Source organism: Chaetomium strumarium (genome assembly GCF_033439665.1).
Source record: "Chaetomium strumarium strain CBS 333.67 chromosome Unknown B0T15scaffold_7, whole genome shotgun sequence".
Classification (NCBI taxonomy): domain Eukaryota; kingdom Fungi; phylum Ascomycota; class Sordariomycetes; order Sordariales; family Chaetomiaceae; genus Chaetomium; species Chaetomium strumarium.
In genome coordinates, this window is record NW_026944435.1 from 2,411,025 (window position 1) to 2,427,388 (window position 16,364).

The 16,364-nt window shown below is 56.8% G+C and overlaps 8 protein-coding genes and 1 non-coding gene across 9 annotated transcripts; 6 read left to right on the forward strand and 3 right to left on the reverse strand.

The window, feature by feature from the left end:
- Positions 1 to 58: 58 nt before the first annotated feature.
- Positions 59 to 1,524, forward strand: B0T15DRAFT_311508 (uncharacterized protein). Its single transcript, XM_062863930.1, has one exon. It carries the CDS (start codon positions 158 to 160, stop codon positions 1,448 to 1,450), a length of 1,293 nt encoding a protein of 430 aa, XP_062718411.1. The 5' UTR covers positions 59 to 157; the 3' UTR covers positions 1,451 to 1,524.
- A 1,732-nt stretch (positions 1,525 to 3,256) lies between these two features.
- On the reverse strand, positions 3,257 to 4,802 carry B0T15DRAFT_311516 (uncharacterized protein). The gene has a single exon (XM_062863932.1). It carries the CDS (start codon positions 4,536 to 4,538, stop codon positions 3,375 to 3,377), a length of 1,164 nt encoding a protein of 387 aa, XP_062718412.1. The 5' UTR covers positions 4,539 to 4,802; the 3' UTR covers positions 3,257 to 3,374.
- Positions 4,803 to 5,737, reverse strand: B0T15DRAFT_311515 (uncharacterized protein). Its single transcript, XM_062863931.1, has one exon. The coding sequence runs from the start codon at positions 5,629 to 5,631 to the stop codon at positions 5,068 to 5,070; it is 564 nt and encodes a 187-aa protein (XP_062718413.1). The 5' UTR covers positions 5,632 to 5,737; the 3' UTR covers positions 4,803 to 5,067.
- A 1,352-nt stretch (positions 5,738 to 7,089) lies between these two features.
- B0T15DRAFT_t199 lies at positions 7,090 to 7,161 on the forward strand. Its single transcript has one exon. It is a non-coding gene; the product is annotated as a tRNA-Arg (tRNA).
- Positions 7,162 to 7,451: 290 nt separating this feature from the next.
- B0T15DRAFT_487678 (bacteriocin-protection, YdeI or OmpD-associated-domain-containing protein) lies at positions 7,452 to 8,102 on the forward strand (the record flags this gene model as incomplete). The annotated part of the gene is made up of 1 exon (XM_062866455.1): positions 7,452 to 8,102. One exon carries the CDS (start codon positions 7,452 to 7,454, stop codon positions 8,100 to 8,102), a length of 651 nt encoding a protein of 216 aa, XP_062718414.1.
- A 1,173-nt stretch (positions 8,103 to 9,275) lies between these two features.
- Positions 9,276 to 9,486, forward strand: B0T15DRAFT_497094 (uncharacterized protein; the record flags this gene model as incomplete). Its single annotated transcript, XM_062867241.1, has 2 exons — positions 9,276 to 9,342; positions 9,395 to 9,486. 2 exons carry the CDS (start codon positions 9,276 to 9,278, stop codon positions 9,484 to 9,486), a joined length of 159 nt encoding a protein of 52 aa, XP_062718415.1.
- A 961-nt stretch (positions 9,487 to 10,447) lies between these two features.
- On the forward strand, positions 10,448 to 12,071 carry B0T15DRAFT_311582 (high-affinity nickel-transport protein-domain-containing protein). The gene is made up of 2 exons (XM_062863933.1): positions 10,448 to 10,756; positions 10,830 to 12,071. The coding sequence occupies exons 1-2, from the start codon at positions 10,648 to 10,650 to the stop codon at positions 11,912 to 11,914; spliced, it is 1,194 nt and encodes a 397-aa protein (XP_062718416.1). The 5' UTR covers positions 10,448 to 10,647; the 3' UTR covers positions 11,915 to 12,071.
- Positions 12,072 to 12,669: 598 nt separating this feature from the next.
- On the forward strand, positions 12,670 to 14,094 carry B0T15DRAFT_543510 (glycoside hydrolase family 61 protein). Its single transcript, XM_062869995.1, has one exon. The coding sequence runs from the start codon at positions 12,985 to 12,987 to the stop codon at positions 14,023 to 14,025; it is 1,041 nt and encodes a 346-aa protein (XP_062718417.1). The 5' UTR covers positions 12,670 to 12,984; the 3' UTR covers positions 14,026 to 14,094.
- A 376-nt stretch (positions 14,095 to 14,470) lies between these two features.
- On the reverse strand, positions 14,471 to 15,810 carry B0T15DRAFT_562582 (uncharacterized protein; the record flags this gene model as incomplete). The annotated part of the gene is made up of 4 exons (XM_062870581.1): positions 14,471 to 14,521; positions 14,619 to 14,772; positions 14,848 to 15,409; positions 15,729 to 15,810. 4 exons carry the CDS (start codon positions 15,808 to 15,810, stop codon positions 14,471 to 14,473), a joined length of 849 nt encoding a protein of 282 aa, XP_062718418.1.
- Between the last annotated feature and the right edge of the window lie 554 nt (positions 15,811 to 16,364).

The following is a 16,364-nucleotide window of genomic DNA, read 5'->3' on the forward strand; positions in this document are numbered from 1 at the left end:
GGCATCACCCTCCCCGGTCCTCGATCGACATCGACTCCCACCGGCGCAACACCGGCCATGCACTTCCCGCCGTGACGACGGTCGAGTTCCAGTTTCGGTCGCTGCTTCCGTCTCTCGTTTGGTTCCCGAAGCGATCCTACGCACGCCGTCGCCCACCATGATAGTCAGGGACCTCAAGCGCGTCGCCTTCTTCCTAGGGCCGCTTCTGGTCCTCCTGCTGCTGAGCGCAAGCCTTTGGCGCTCGCACCCGGAGTACCTGCGCTCACACGTCGGCGCGCTGCTCGGCGACAACCCGGATCCCGCCCGCCGCCCACACCGCAAGCCAACGTCCACGCCGAACGGGACGCATACCGAGATCTACTCTCTATCGCGATCGGACGGGAAGTACTTCGAGATCCGCTTCGGCAGGGACGTCTACAACCCCAACATCATCCCGCACCAGAAGTTCAACAACTCGTGGTATATCGTGGGCCAACTGTGGAACGACCCCCATAACAATGGCCTGGACAAGAGTTTCAGCGAGGCCGGATGCGTGGCGCAGTTCATCAACGGCGTGCTGATGTGCATCGACTACATCAGGGGCCTCTCAATCCAGCCGACGCCTGGCGGGAAGTGCGAGGGCGACATCTCGTACTTCTCTCTCAACGTCGGGCCGCACGATGCGCGCGTCTTCTTCGGGCCGCAGAACCCCTTCACCATCTACGGGTCCAACAGCGGCTTCACCTGCTTCGGGCAGTGGATACAAGACTTCCGGCAGCTGGTCGACTGGGAGTACGAGCTGATGACCAACACCGACTTCAAAGTGGGGACCGAGATCCAGCGGCCGGCGCCGTATTTCGCCGTCGAGAAGAACTACTTCCTCTTCTGGGACGAACACGACGAGATGCACGTGCACTACGACATGTACCCGAAGCGCGGGTTCTCGAAGCTGGAGCGCGACGGCAAAGCCGGGGCGGACCTGGCGCCGGCGGCGGCGGAGCAGGACCAGAAGTGCATGCAGCGCTTCCTCCCCAAGCTGCCGCCCAAGCTCGAGTCGATCCACCAGGCGACCAACTCGCTCAAGCTCACGCTGTGCGAGCGCGCCGACAAGGGCTGCAAGCCCAACGACGCCAACACGTTCATCCTGACCATCATCCAGCACAAGACCTACTACGACTGGCACAGCGAGTACGAGCCGTACGTCGTGCTCTTCCGCCAGCGCGCGCCCTTCGAGCTGTACGCCATCTCCAAGCGGCCGCTCTGGGTCCACGGCCGCCGCCGCCACGAGGGCCGGCGCACGGATATGTTCTATGTCACGTCCGTCAACTGGATGGACCGCGGCGTCAAGTACCACGGCTTCCTCGACGACGTGGCCGTGTTGGGGTTCGGCATTGAGGACCAGTTCTCCGGCGGCATCGACGTGCTGGCGAAGGACCTGCTCGTGGATATGGGTTTCTGCGACGAGGAATGAACGTCGTCAGCTGGCGGGCCAATTCGGGGGGAAAGACTCATACTGTAGGGTCACTGGAATGAGTGATGCAGGAGTCCGTCAGGCCTCGGAGATCCCAGTCTCCCTTCTTGCCGGGATATTCCGTGCTCGCGGCACCCGCAACCGGGCGTCAGTCGTCCTTCTCCGCGGATTGGCCGAGACATTCATGCAAAAGGCTCAGGGGCGTCTCTCGCACACATGTGAGACAAGGCTGCCCCGTCCTCCCCGCATCCGGTCTTAACCGCGGTCCTGGGTGAGACATCTGAGCACACGTTATCAATATCACACTCGCACAGCAGTGGGCGGTCACGGAATAAAGCGGGAGCTGTAGCCTGCTCTGTCGTCCTCGCTCCATGGCGAGTCTTGACTGAGATCCTGTCGGGAGGGCGACGAAAGATCCCCCGATACGGGAAGAAGGGCTTGCCATATGCTTATGAGACGATTCAACCTAGTGGGACTAGCTCGTCGATCTACCGAGTACTGTATGTAATGACTTGACCTGTTCGCTGTGCCATATCGCTTTCTTTATATCACGACAGCCTTTTGGGTACTAGGGATGGTTTGGGCAGGGACTGTACATACATGCACGAGAGTTGGGTAATGCACAAACAACAAATATATCCGGAACCTGCTTCTACCTATGCAGAATGTTCGACCTCGGATGTGTTGAGCTGGATCTGGGAACGGGACATGGCAAGAGGACAGAATTCTAATACACATTTTCTCCTTATGGGCCTTCCTTACAGCGCCTTAAGCTACCAGCCGCATGAAACACCATTCTGGACACCCTCGCTGCCTTCCTCCGCACATGTGTCTAAGTAGAGTTAGTTGCCCAATTGCGTGCCCCGCCGCGCCGTCCCGCGCCGTGTGCCTGTGCCTGTGTCTGTGTCTGTGTCTGTGTCTGTGCCATACGCCGCTTTGCCAACAGTAGTACCGTAAGCTCAGGGGCCCGGGACGTTTGCGCAGGCTCTATGTTTCCCCCTTTTGGCCTGTCACAATGCATGCCGCTCTGTATCTTGCTCCCTGACAGCTTTTGACTAGGTACAGTATTCTGTAGAGGTATTTAGTACATGCCTTCCCCTTGCACTGGGCTAAAAAGGAACAACAGACTGGCATACTAAACAGTTAACAACAGCCTGAGACATGGCAGGGGACACACCTAGACCGGCGGGCCGACCTGTAAACACCCGGCAACGGCACATATGTGGCCCGACAGGCACAGTTTACGTTACCTTACAGAGTGGGGATTTGAGGGGGTGTTCTCACAGCGTCACGGTAGGTACATACTAAATGATGGGCGTTGTTGTACATTGCCGTAATGTTGGGGCTGATCCCGAGACAGATGTCCGGCAGCCGTGCCGCAATTGTCCCAGGGGTTTTGACCGGGCCGGGTCAGCGTTTCGGGCGCGGTCTGCGCGGGGGGTCTAGATTGTTGAGATCTCTGCCACTTGTTTGATGATGCTGCTGACGGGTCTGCAAAGATGAGATGAGACTGCTGTGGTTGTAGAGTTGTGTGTGTGTGTGGTAAGAACTGAGTTGAGAGCGCTGGGGACTTGGTCAATGGCATTGCGGAGGAGAAGGCTGTTCAGGGGTAAAGTCATGAGCTGAGTGAACTCCTCGATCTTCCCAAGGAGGCAACTGATGATGGATGACGATGATGAGAGCAGCATGAACTTGTTATCATTCCATCAAGTCATAACGTGACAAAGGAAAAAGATACATAAGCCTTAGAGAGTGTCGCCATCAGAGAGCCATCCATGTCCCTCCCACCGTGTCATAACCTCAACCTTCGAACTCCTAAATCGTGGCCCAATAAGAAGAAATAAGTATCCAAACTCCCGAAAATATGCCCAATCTGGTCAACGCCAATCCAATCCTTCCCTAGGGTGATGTTGCTTCACCGCACTCAGTACCTGTATCGATCATCCGCATACACCTTGCTCCGCTTCCTCCTGCCCGAGTCATAATCGTCGTATCCTCCCCACCCTTCCCAATTCCCCCTCGCCGACCTGGGCTCACGATCCCTTCCCCTGGGGATCTCCATGCGCTCCACCGCCCTCCTTAGCTCAGCGATATCGTCCAGCTCGCGTCCCTTGCCCTTCGAGTCCCCCGTGTGCTTCAAGATGCCCTTCACCTCGCCGTGGCTGCTCGCCGCCCGGCTCGCAATCTCCGCATTCTGCCGCTCCCGCTTGGCGCGCACCTGGTCCTCCCAGCGGAGCTGCTTGGGCACGCCGCCGGACGACGTGGAGATGGACCCGTCGCTGCGATGCACCACGGTCGACGCGCGGCGCGGCATGTACTGGTACGCGTCCACGCCCGCCGCCATGGCTGCCGCCGCGGCCGAGGAGGAGGAGGACGGCTCGGTGTAGCTGGACGTCGACAGGCGGCGGTGCTTCTCCTCGCGGCGGCGGCGGCGGCGCTGCTCGTCTTGGTCGTCGATGAGCACGTAGCCGTGGGGGTCGTCGGTGCGGCGGTAGTAGTAGTGGTGGTCGCTCTCGTCGCGGGAGCCCTCGCGCGAGCGGGAGCGCGAAGAAGATGAGTGCCGGCGGCGGCCGTACTCATCCGCGAGTGGGACCAGCCCCAGCGGGATGTCGCGCGAGTAGTCGCGGCTGCCGGAGCGGGAGCGGGACGAGGACTTGCCGTCGCGGTCTACGTACACGATCTGCGGGTTGGTGGCGGACCTCTTGAGCCGAAGATCGCCGCGGTCGCGGCCGCGCTCGTGCCGGTCGCGGTCACGCGGATCATGGCGGGACGAGGAGGAGTGGTGGTATCCGAAGCCGTCATAGGGATCGTTGTAGTCGTAATAGACGCCAGAATCGCGCCTGCCCGGTACGGACGGGGACTTGGCGCCGCGGGCCGCATGGGAGAAGTACGGTGTTGGCTGCCGCTCCGAGAGGCTCCGGTACGACTCGGGCTTGACGTCCCCTAGCTTGGTGAAGGGGAACTTGCGGTCATACTTTCGCACTTCGTTATGGGCGCACCCTCTGCCACCCCCGCAGGGGTAGTGCTTCTCGGTGATGTCCTGGGCCCCGTCCGAGTAGGTGTTGTAGTAGACCTTGGTGAGGCACATTTTGCCAGCGTGAATAGTCCTAGACAGGATGCGGGGGAGTGATGAGGTTTTTGGAGGGCTGTTTGAGTGGCACAGTCCCTCTGCAATCTCCGGCGGCGGGAGGGCAAAGGTAATGCTGTCCCTGGGTTGCGCCGCTGCTTCGGGACTGTGAGAGCTATGCGCGGTACCGGACAGCGTCCGATGTTGAGGTTAGTCGGCCGTATCCCACACAGAGCAGTTGGAGTGTCGTCTGCTACGAGTCAAAGACATGAGGGCATAGAGGGAGGCCAAATAGGTGAGCGAGGACAAGGGCGAGGCCCGTGAAGAGATATATCGCGCTCAACGTGGAACTGGTCGGAAGGCTTGCAAGAGACCGTGTCTGAGACCGGCCCTGGGAGGTAGGAGCTGTTTCTGCTCGGTTTCTGGGCGCGACAACGGGGTCTGCGATGTGGTTGACGAACAGGGCCGACGACCCAAGGGCGGGCGGCCGGTCCTGCTATATAGAATGGGAGGTGACTGTACCGTGGCGGGAGGGAGCCTTACGTACTTCCTACCCCATGGTCGACTTCCCGCACCCTTGCGTACTTGGCAGCCGCTCTCGTGCTTCCGCACACCCCCGTACAAGGCGCCTCGGTGTCCACATCATGATCCAAGGTGACAACGAAATCGCCTCTTCCCCGGTGTGACTGTAAAACGGTCCGCGGCCGCTTATCGAATGGCGTGGATGGAAGAAGCCAATAACGCAGCACTGCCAGACAGGGCTGAGCTGGGCTGGTGACCCTGATAGGTCAGTCGCGTGGAGGGGAGGGCCGGAAAGGTGAGGGTCCTGTGATGCTCCCGCTCCCCACGGTCCCACTTCCAGCATCAGCTTCAGCTTGCCAGTCGTTGGTGGGTGACATGAAACGGGGAGTCCAGCTGAGGCAACCCACTGGCTATGAGGCGTCTGTGGCACACCCAGCGGACTGGAGCCGACAGTAGCGAAGCCGAGACTAGGGAAAAAATAGCAACTGGCCCAGGCCTGATGTGTGTGGTCCTCATGCACCGTTATCGCCGTCAAGGGCGACAAACAAAACAACTGCGGTCTTGTGGCGGTCTGGACGACTCGTCGAGGCATCCTGTACAAGGAAACGTATCACTGAACAAACAAAATGCCTGTTCGGTCAGTTTCCCCGGGAGGTGGTACATGGGAGACCGGAACAGCACGCGCGCTGCTGTGCCACTCATCAAGTCGCCTGTTGGCTCAGTTGTGCAGCGTGCTCGACTTTGATGGATCGGCTCGCCAAGCCTGCAGCGAAAGATCGGCCCGCCGCATTTGGTGGATTCACTGTCAGCGCTGCGGATGCCCCAAGGTTGCAACACCGCCCTTAACTCCGGCCTTGCCCGCCCGCCCGTTACAGGCCGGTGTCAAAAACCAGGCGCGACCAATTCCCAGCCCGCATAGCCGAAAGTGCATGCAGCCACGGCTCTTGACGTGCTTCATGCAGGAACGTGGACGGCAATGCAAACAATCTGTAGCGGTCCCATTTGGAAGGAGCTCGGTGAGAGCATCGAGGCTGAGGACGGAGGACGACGTCATCTGGTCCCGTGTTCTTCACAAAACACGAGTACGACCTAACGGATGGGAGGGCACTGCCACCACACTTTCACTGATCTGTCATCTTTTGCCTTGTCCGGAACCTTGATCAAGCTTGCAGCTTGGTGGGACTTGAGCAACCAAAGGGATGATGACACCGGGAAAAGATCCGGTTTGGTTTGATTGCGAGGCTGCAAGACCGGGTTCCTAGAGATACCGTCTGATGACGAAGGGGAAGTCGAGGAGCATCTTTCCAGGTGTACTATAGTTAGTTTTGTTTATGATTTAGATGGTTCCAACGCAAAGCTAATAATGGGCGTACCTAGCCTTGAGCGGGCACGAGAGCGGAGTTGATGCAAAGCCTTTCTCGTATGCTGTCCTCCACGTTACCGAGGAGCAAAGAACGCCGAGAGCTCAGATGGTCAGTTGATCGTCGCCCTCCGTCTTGGATCTTGCCATCGCGGCCTAGCTCTACCTGGGCGGTGTTCCATGAGAAGTTTTCTCAGTAAGCACAAGGACGCGTACGGTGCTTGCTCACCGAGGTGAGGGAGGTCAGCAGGTTGCGCAGCTCTGAGCGATACAGGGACCGGGGATCGCCCCTCGGCGGCCTAGTCATCTCGGTGCATGAATTCTGATGAAAGTACTTCGTAGAGGGCTGTCAATGAATGACACGTTCCACGACTTGTCTCACAGGCCGAAAAATCCGCGGTGTTTTTTATGGTTCGACGGCCTATCAGTCTTCAGTTGTATGTGGTGTGATGTGGTGTGGAGGAAAAGCACTGAGCGCTGGCTGCCGGAGAAGGCGCACAGGCCACACCCATGGAGGCCGTCTGCAACTCCGCATCCTTGGTCTTGAGAAAAGCCTATCTCTTCTTCTCGGAATGAAACTTGAGAGCTGTCGAATGCTGTTTTTGCATGAAGGGGAGAACGGAGGGACAAGTAGAGACTCAACTAGACCTTCCCTCATAAAGCGTAAGCTGCCAGTAAAAACTATTAAATGGTCCGCTGGCTCAATGGCAGAGCGTCTGACTACGAATCAGGAGGTTCCAGGTTCGACCCCTGGGTGGATCGTTTTTTGTCTTCGGGTACTCTTAGGATACTTCACAATGTACTGTAGCTCCGTAGCACGCTACATTATTAACGTCAAGACAACCAAGAGTTCAGTAGGCAATAACAGGATCCTTTTTGTCCATCAGCTAAGGTTTGTCTAGATGACGAGATTGGCGGCTGCAATTCTAGGCAGCAGCGGCCAGCCCTAACCCTTTGCGGAAATAGCGCCCAACGCGAACCCCCTTAAGCTGCCGCGTTTCTCACGACAAACAAGTCAACATCGGTTGCATCCCGGAGCAACAGAACGAAAGATGACAGCGCGCACTAATAGACTTGCATCAAAAGCCTTGCAAGCAGCCAAATCGGCGCCCGCGCTAACACCCACTTCCGCGGCTCCCGTTGTAGCGCCAATTCGACTGTTTGAGGATGCAGCGGCCTGGGAGAGATGGCTCGAAGCGAACCACGCCGACACGATGGGATTGTGGCTGAAGATCAGTAAAAAAGGGTCCGCGATCCCTTCTGTGACATACGAAGAAGCGCTCGACACGGCCTTGTGCTTCGGTTGGATCGACGGCCAGAAGAAGAGCCACGACGCCGACCACTTCCTCCAACGATTCACGCCGCGGCGCAGGAACAGTATGTGGTCCAAGCGGAACGTCGAGAAGGTCGCCGCCCTGCTCGCGGCCGGACGTATGCGCGAGCCGGGGCTAGCCGAGGTCGAGTCCGCGAAGGCTGACGGTCGGTGGGAGAGGGCGTACTCAGCGTCGAGCGTGATGGAGGTGCCGGCAGACCTGCAAGCGGCGCTGGATCGCAACAAGAAGGCCAAGACTTTCTTCAAGGGGCTTGGGAAAACGAAGCAGTACTCGTTTCTCTGGCGGCTCGCAACCACCAAACGGGAGGAGACGCGGAAGAAGAAGATCGAGCAATTTGTGGGGCTTCTGGCTGAGGGAAAGACATTGTAATGGAAACCATACGAGTCATCCAGCATCTGACAGCCTGATGAAAGATGGTCCGCCCTATGGTGGAGGGAACTAGAGAGAACCCCTGAAATCACCTGCTGTGCAGTGCGGGGAATGGTCTGGGAGCAGACAACACACCCAAGCAACCAAGCAGAAGCCTTTGAGGATCGGTTGTTCCTAGCAGCCGTCAACATGGTCTTCGCTAATGCGTGTCTTCTCAACGAAGACCTACCCATTGAGAAGAGACAGTATCAGGCCCGCGGAGTTCTATCAGCGATCCGTGCAGCTTATCTCGGCCGAGACCCTCGACACAGCTTCACTCTCTGTCGCACAACTGCTCTTGCTGCGGTCGTTCTATCTCTATTTTGCAGGGCGCGGAGACCGTTGCTGGCTTCTTTCCGGGGCTGCCCTTCGAGTTGCCATTGGGCTAGGGCTGCTCCTCGCTTCCGAGAGACGTCCGTACCAGCTGGAGCAGGAAACGCGTCGTCGTGTTGGTATGGGGGCTGCGTTCCACTAGACCAGTATGCATTTCAGTCCAGAGTTTGTCTGCTATGGGCTCTTAGTAGTAGCCAACTAAGCGGGCACTTAACCCATGCGACAGGCTCCTCGCCACTACTTTCGGGCAGGTCGTAATGATTTATCCCGGTCTTAGCCCAACACCACTCCATCTACCTGTCGACGAGGAATACTACCTACTTATCTACTACTGAGGATGGCCGTAAACCAGCAGGGGTTTCCTCGAGGGTTGACTTTACCCTATTCGATACCAAGATATTCGACGTCATTGACGACATACGAGCCGTCCAGCAAGCATTCCTCCTCAAGATCATCCAGTCGGGCAGCGAGTTTTCAATCCCGGAACCGAGCAGCGTGCTCCGCGTGAATTCTAGCATCGACGAGCTTCTCGAATCTCGTCGCCCGCACCTGCATCACGACACCGATCTAACTGTCTAAGCTAGGACTCGACGAGAACGCGGTGAAGTGCTTCCAGCAGCATCGCGGCTCGATTCGCTTCCGCCTCCTAATCTTCAGGCTCTTCCTACTTCGCTTCTCCCCCTTTCCGAGGCACACAGATGGACGTGATTGACGGCAGGCTCTAAGTCGACCGCGTCCTCGATGCTCCATGAGAGGCTCCACCTGGAGATATGCTCGCTTTGTCTAGACACGGTCCACGCCATGCTGGAGGATATACACCAGACCATGCCTATAAGCGGCTCATCGTCCAGCTGGTATGCATTGAATTGTAAGCCATCTCCTCCCTTTGAGGCTCTGGCAGATCGTTAACTCCACTACAGCTACCGCCGCCTCCGCCGCCGCGCTCATCGTCGCAATTGTCTCCCCTAAGCTCGGCCTCAGCCTAGACACCGAACCCCTGAAATCCTCCTGAGACTGCGTCATGGCCATCTTTGAGTTCCACAGGGCTCACGTCGCTTCCGCTGGTCGAACAATGGAAGGTGCCGAAGCCTTATCCATAATTCACCATATCAAGCTAACTACTTCTCACCAACCTAGTCTTGATGAGGTTTCGACAATCTATCACGCTCCGTGCCCGCTCAAGGCTAGGTACGCCCATTATTAGCTTTGCGTTGGAACCATCTAAATCGTAAACAAAAACTAACTATAGTACACCTGGAAAGATGCTCCTCGACTTCCCCTTCGTCATCAGACGGTATCTCTAGCAACCCGGTCCATCCTCCCTCTTGGTATCAAGCCCAACAGGGAGGACCGGAGGAGGACAGCAATGTCCACCATCACATCAGCACCAGCAAGGCATGCCGCCGCACCAGCATAGACAGCCTCTTCCTCAGACATAGGATCCATCGCAGGGAAGACCCTCTCCGCTATCGATGGGGGCGGGAGGCACGGTGGGCCTCATGGACGGGCTGAAGGAATTCTGGACTTGAGATTTGTCGAGTGAGGTATCGCTCAACACGCAGGATTCAGGGCACGGGAATCGGATGCTGCATTACTAGGTGGTCTAACTAAAGACCATAGTACGTGCGCTAATCCACTACTGGTAGTAGCAGTTCAGTGCGCTAATGATGCTTGACAGAATATCTAAGCCGATTGCTTTGTGTAATCCAACAAGCAGGCAGACACAGAAGAACAAGAGAACACCTTCGGCACCTGCTCTCCGTTGTTGACATGAGTCAATTCAACTATGTACCAGAACAAAACCACTTCACTCCACCCTAGGTGCAGTTTTACTCGATTTCACTAGGTAACGCTAATCCGCATGGCAAAAAGCGACACTATCACAACCCCCATGATAAGGCTCCTAGGCTTATCGCAATGCAACTTCGGACGCACAAACGCTTGGCTTGATGTGGGGTCAACAAACCCCCATCCGCACAGCTCCAAGCGGGCAAGAGGGTAGATCTTGGGGCCCTCAGCGATGTCGGGCAGCGGAAGGTAGGATGTTGGTATTAATATCATCGAACCTCGCAGACCATCGAATTTTTGCACGCCCTCTCGCCTGCCCTCGGGGTCTGAACGTGCAAATCCATCAGTCTCATCCTCAACCCCTCACCTCCACTACATCATCACGATGCGCCTCCCCGGCCCCCTCTCAGCCATCCCGCCCCGCGCCCTCCAGCTGATCGCCCTCCTGGTGCTGGTGAACGCCATCGTCTGGGCCGTCGCCGGCGTAGTCTTACGTTCGTCCTCCTCCTTCCCTCCGTTCCCTTCTCTATTACATTCGATACCTAAGTATTGAACTATCCCATCCAGACTTCCACCCAACCCTCATCTCCCCCGCGGTGCTATCCTACACCCTCGGCCTTCGCCACGCCCTCGACGCCGACCACATCAGCGCCATCGACCTGACCACGCGCAGGCTGATCGCCTCGGGCCAGCGGCCCGTCGCGGTCGGCACCTTCTTCAGCCTCGGCCACTCGTGCGTCGTGATCATCACGTGTGTCGTGGTCGCCGCCACGGCGGGCGCGCTGCGCGAGCGGTTTGCCGATTTCCAGCGTGTCGGGGGCATCATTGGCACGAGTGTCTCCGCGGCCTTTTTGCTACTGCTTTGTGTGGGCAATGGGTGGGTGCTCTGGCGGTTGGTGCGGAGGTTGAGGGTTGTGCTGGCGGAGCAGAGGCGAGGGGAGACCGACCAGTCGGTGTATGATGATGATGATGATACTACGGGGACGGGGCAGAGGGGCGTGCAGCAGCAGTTGGAGGGTGCTGGGCTCATGGGGAGGGCCTTTCGGGTGGTCTTCAAGATTGTCGATCGGCCGTGGAAGATGCTGCCTCTGGGGTTTCTGTTTGGGCTGGGGTTTGACACCAGTTCTGAGGTGGCGTTGCTCGGGATTGCGAGCATCCAGGCTACGAACGGCACGAATATCTGGGTGATCCTCATCTTCCCGGCGCTTTTTACGGCCGGTATGTGCCTTTTGGATACGACCGACGGGGCGCTCATGATGGCCCTCTACACGTCCAAGGCCTTTTCCAGGGATGTGGTCGCCATCCTGTACTACTCGATCGTGCTGACGGGCATCACGGTGTTTGTCTCGGCCTTTATCGGCGTCATACAGGTGCTGTCGCTTGTCCAGAACGTCGCTGATCCCGAGGGTGGCTTCTGGGACGGCGTCAGCGAGATTGGCGAGTACTACGATGTCATCGGTGGCTGCATCTGCGGTCTGTTCCTTCTTGTTGGGCTTGGCTCGGTGCTGGTGTACCGGCCCTGGAGGAGACGGATGGAAAGGAGAGCGGCTAGCCGTGCAGCTGAGGGTCAAATCACGCCCGAGCCCCAGAGTCCCGATGCTCTTCTTCCACCTGACATGCCTCGTGCTCCTGGATATGGCACAGAGGTCTGAACAAATCCCTTGGGACAACTTAGATTCAGAGTTAAGGGGCTTCGGGCTGGTCTCTCAGAGCTAGTATCGGAATCTCACAAGTCATATCTGACCAATCCAGCATCAATGATTCTTGAACACCAAGATCTTTGTGGTCGCACCGCAACAGGTATAGGGGAAACACTAAAGACATTGCTATTCAACGATTATACATACAATCAAGGCAATGAATGTCCTGAGGTTCCTCATTTCAGGCTTTTACCCTTGGTGGGCTTACAGGACGAATTGGGCAGATCACCTGCATCGGATAGATGAAACGGACCCCACATCTCCAATCAAGTCCCAAGGCAGGTATGTACAATTACACTCTGGAACCGCGTTAGAGGGGGAATGTTCTGTTTACCCGGAATGGCATGAGGTAAGACGACACCGACAGTGGGTGTAGCGGGAGTGCGAGGAGTCAAGCTGTCAAATCCCGCAGTGTGCGGTCCAGCAATCCTCAACCCTCGTCATGCTCTCCTCTGATGATCTGATCGACCATAGAAATTCCCTTCTTGATCACGGAGCAGAGCGAAGAGATCGACAGCGTGTTCTCGGACGGGTTTCCATAAACAGCTCGCAACTTGCTCCTCGAATACCCTGAATTGAGACGTCGCTTCCCCTGACAATACCAAAACCATAAAAGCCCGCCAATAAAACCTGAATGCTGCATCTCATCATCCCGGGGACCGGGCTAAGCCGCATGACAGAGGAGCGCCGAGCACGTCGTGCAGCAAGCGACAAGTCTGCTCCTCACTCATATGGGATCGGGCAGCGGCGAAGGATGCGGACCTTGTATCCCCGTCTCAACATCACCTCTGGGACGAGAGAGCGGGCCGATGGGAATTTGCAATAAGGATAAATGCTTCCCACCCGCAGACAAGTTCTGCTGACTTGCTACATCCGCCCCATCACTTTATACGAGAATCAAGGATATAGTTCGTCCCTTAATAAGCAAGCTCAACCTTCTTGTCATGGGAATCGGATACCCTTTCCCCTCGCCGCCTCACTACTAGGAGTAATCCCTTACCACAACCACAACCACCACCACTATGCCTCCTCCTCCTCCATCAGCCCTCACCCTCCTCCTCCTCCTAACCACCCTCCTAACCCCCCTTCTCCCCTCGCTAGGATTACTACCTGTAGCCTCAGCACACTCACACCTAGCCTACATCATAATCGAAGGCCAGCTCTACCACGGCTTCGACCCGCGGCCCAACCAACAACAACAACAACCGGCGGCCAACCCACCTTCCCACGTCGGCTGGTCGACGACCGCCTTCGACGACGGCTTCGTCCCCCCGGCCAACTACTCCACCCCGGACATCATCTGCCACGTCGGCGGCACCGCGCCGCCCGCCCACGCGCCCGTGCGCGCCGGCGACCGCATCCACGTGCAGTGGAACGGCTGGCCGGTCGGCCATGTCGGTCCGGTCCTCTCGTATCTGGCGCGGTGTGAGTCTGAGACTGGGTGTACGGGGTTGATGAAGGGGAAGGGGAAGGAAGGGTTGCGGTGGACGAAGATTGATGATTCCCGGCCCGTTATGGAGGTGTCGGTATCAGGGAAGGGGGATACTACAGATGGAGGGGAGGGAGAGGGCGTGCCCGGGCAGAGGTGGGCTACGGACGTGCTCATCGCGTCCAATAACTCGTGGCTGGTGGCGGTGCCGCGGGGGTTGCAGACGGGCGCGTATGTGCTCCGCCATGAGATCATTGCGCTGCATTTTGCTGAGCGGGAGAATGGTGCTCAGAATTATCCGCTGTGCATGAACCTGTTTGTTCAGGGGGATGACGAGGCGGGAGGCGCGGGGTTTGAGATGGATGATTTTGATGCGAGGGGGTTTTACAAGGCCGATGACCCGGGTATACTCGTTAATGTTACCGCCGGTCTCCAGTCGACGTATGTCGTGCCGGGCCCGACGGTTGCGGTCGGCGCGTCGCCGGTGCCGTATGCCCAGCAGAGTGCCAGTGTCTCGAGAGGGGTGGGCACGCCGGTCGTGGTGACGCGGAGTACGGAAACCGTGCCGTTTAACGAAGTTGCTACCCCGACGGGCGCATCGAGGCTCATAAGGGGGTATGATAGGAGATATTGAAGTAGGACGAGCGAGCGGAATGTGATTCTTCTGCGGATTCAGTTAGCTTAAAAGAGTGTAGTACCCAGAGGTCTCTGGTTCCTAGAGTCCCCCGGGTGTCATGCTGCCATGACGGGGCACCCTGACGACGATATTTACAGTATGACACGGCAAGTGAGCACCCGATGTACAGATCTGAGCAGCTCTTACTGCACTGTTGCATCGTTCGCGTCAAGGTATAGTTACATCCTCCTATTCTCCCAGTGACCCCTTTCCATCCGCTGCCCTCACAAAGAACTCCCCTAGGTTCCCATGACCTCTTTCTGTATATCCAGAAAGTTCCACTCAAACCTTTCATACGAGGGTACTATCTCTCGCCGAAGAAAGATTTCCACCCATGTTCTGAAGCCTATCCAGCAGAACCTTCTCTGCTCGACTGGGCACGTGGGAAGTTCGCCCACATAGACTAGCCTGAGCCTTCGGAATGAATCTGGGCTGTCGAGGCTCCATACAGCCCCTGTAAACCACCAATAGGCCAGGTCTTCCGTTGGTGTATGTTCGATATGGATTACCAAGCCCTCGAGGCATGGGAAAGGCCTGATCAGGTCACGTACCAGCTCCTTGCTCGGCTCCCACCGATGATTGATCCCAAAGACCTTTAGAGAGGAGAAGCGCCCAAGGCAGGACACAAAGGCATCCCTTGGAAAAATTGGACGATTTTGGGAAGGGCCAGTTTCGTAAGAAAGGTAGAGGGCCAGGCTCTCGAGCCTTTCGGGCAACAGGGGGAGAGTCTATTCTACCCAATGCCGGGTGCAAAGCGTTCCGGGACTGGAGTAGACAAACCTCCTCAAGCCGGGGGCGGTGCGAATGATGCGTTGAAGGCTCGTAGGGTCCATAATGGTCCCCTGCACATGCAAAGTTGCCAGGCGAGGCAGGGCAGGAAGATGAGCTCCTTCGTCGTGCACCAGATGGCCAAAGCCTTTGAGTCTGAGGGACTTCAAGTTCGGAGTGGACGCCAGAATACCGTTGATGAAGCCGTGCTTGAAGGACCAATTCCGGTGATGACTACTAGTACCAGTACCATGGGCGACTAAGTCGAGTCGAGTCAAACCGGGGAAAGTCACCCTCAGATTGAGGGTGCCGTCGCGTCGCTTGCGAGCTAGATGGCCCGCCTTCCAAGCTCTCCGGACGTGGATTTCCGCCGAGGTCAGGTTCGTGGCCATGGACATTAGGAGGAAGATGGGCTGAGGGCTGCGACGACAATAGTCCCCCATGCAAGGCTGAGCAGTATTTGGGTTTGGGGTGATGCCCAGAAACTCTCTGGCCATCCGCGAGATGAACCAGATATTCCGGACACTGTCGCCCTTGACGTAGTCCCGGCCGCCACTACTAGTGCTAGCTTTTGCTGTGTGCATGTATGTTAAGCCCACGTGGCGAATCGATCTCCGAAGTTCCGGAGCTTCCCAAAGCGAACGGATCTGAGAGGTCAGCGTTGGTCGGTAGGATTTAGAGTGAGCCACTTTTGGTCCTTACGAAATGGACGAGGTTCACCCTGCGCGGTCCCCTAATAACACCCTGTTCGGTCGGAATTGTTGTGATCTTGCGAAAGAGAATCCGTCGGGCAACCAGATGAAGCCGTTTTGACGTCCTGGATAGCTGCAGCAAAGCCCCCCAGCCATTCAGGATCGGGTTTCGTCCGTAGCTGCATGTCTCGTAGCACACACATTCGCATATTAGAAGCAGAATCTCGGTGGGGAGTTGAAGCAGAGAGAGAGACGAGGAGGAGACCTGAGCGAGAGGATTCATTGTGTGAAATGAAACTGGTCCTTACTCGCAAACGATCTTGTCGATGGACGTCGCGTCGGGATGGGGAAATGTAAGAGTGAGACAGGCTAGGATCCCGGTCTCACGCTTGATGGATTACAGGCCAGAGCACAAGATTAAGTTGAACATCGAGTCAAGAAGGATTTAAAGAGGTGCCCGTCTTTCGCCTCTTGGGGGCTTAGTAAGGCTGCTGATACTGGTGTTATGGTCTCAAATAAAACCACAAGCATAAAGGAATCAAACATCTAAATAGATTGCATGTAACAATTGTACATACTGCATCACATACGTTTACGCTCCCCCCTTTACCATTGACTCACAGTATATGAAGCGGTTTGGGAACAGGCGAACAACAAATACAGAATGAGTAGCTTTGTTGAAGAAGTAGATGATTTGCTCATCATGGGGTTTAGCAGCCAGGAAAACACACCTCTTGCCACTTCTACCACTGATTACTAGTACCTACTAGCAGTAGCAGTACTGTACCGTCCTCACACTGCCCCATCCCACTTGACGTTCAAGTTAATGACTCGCTT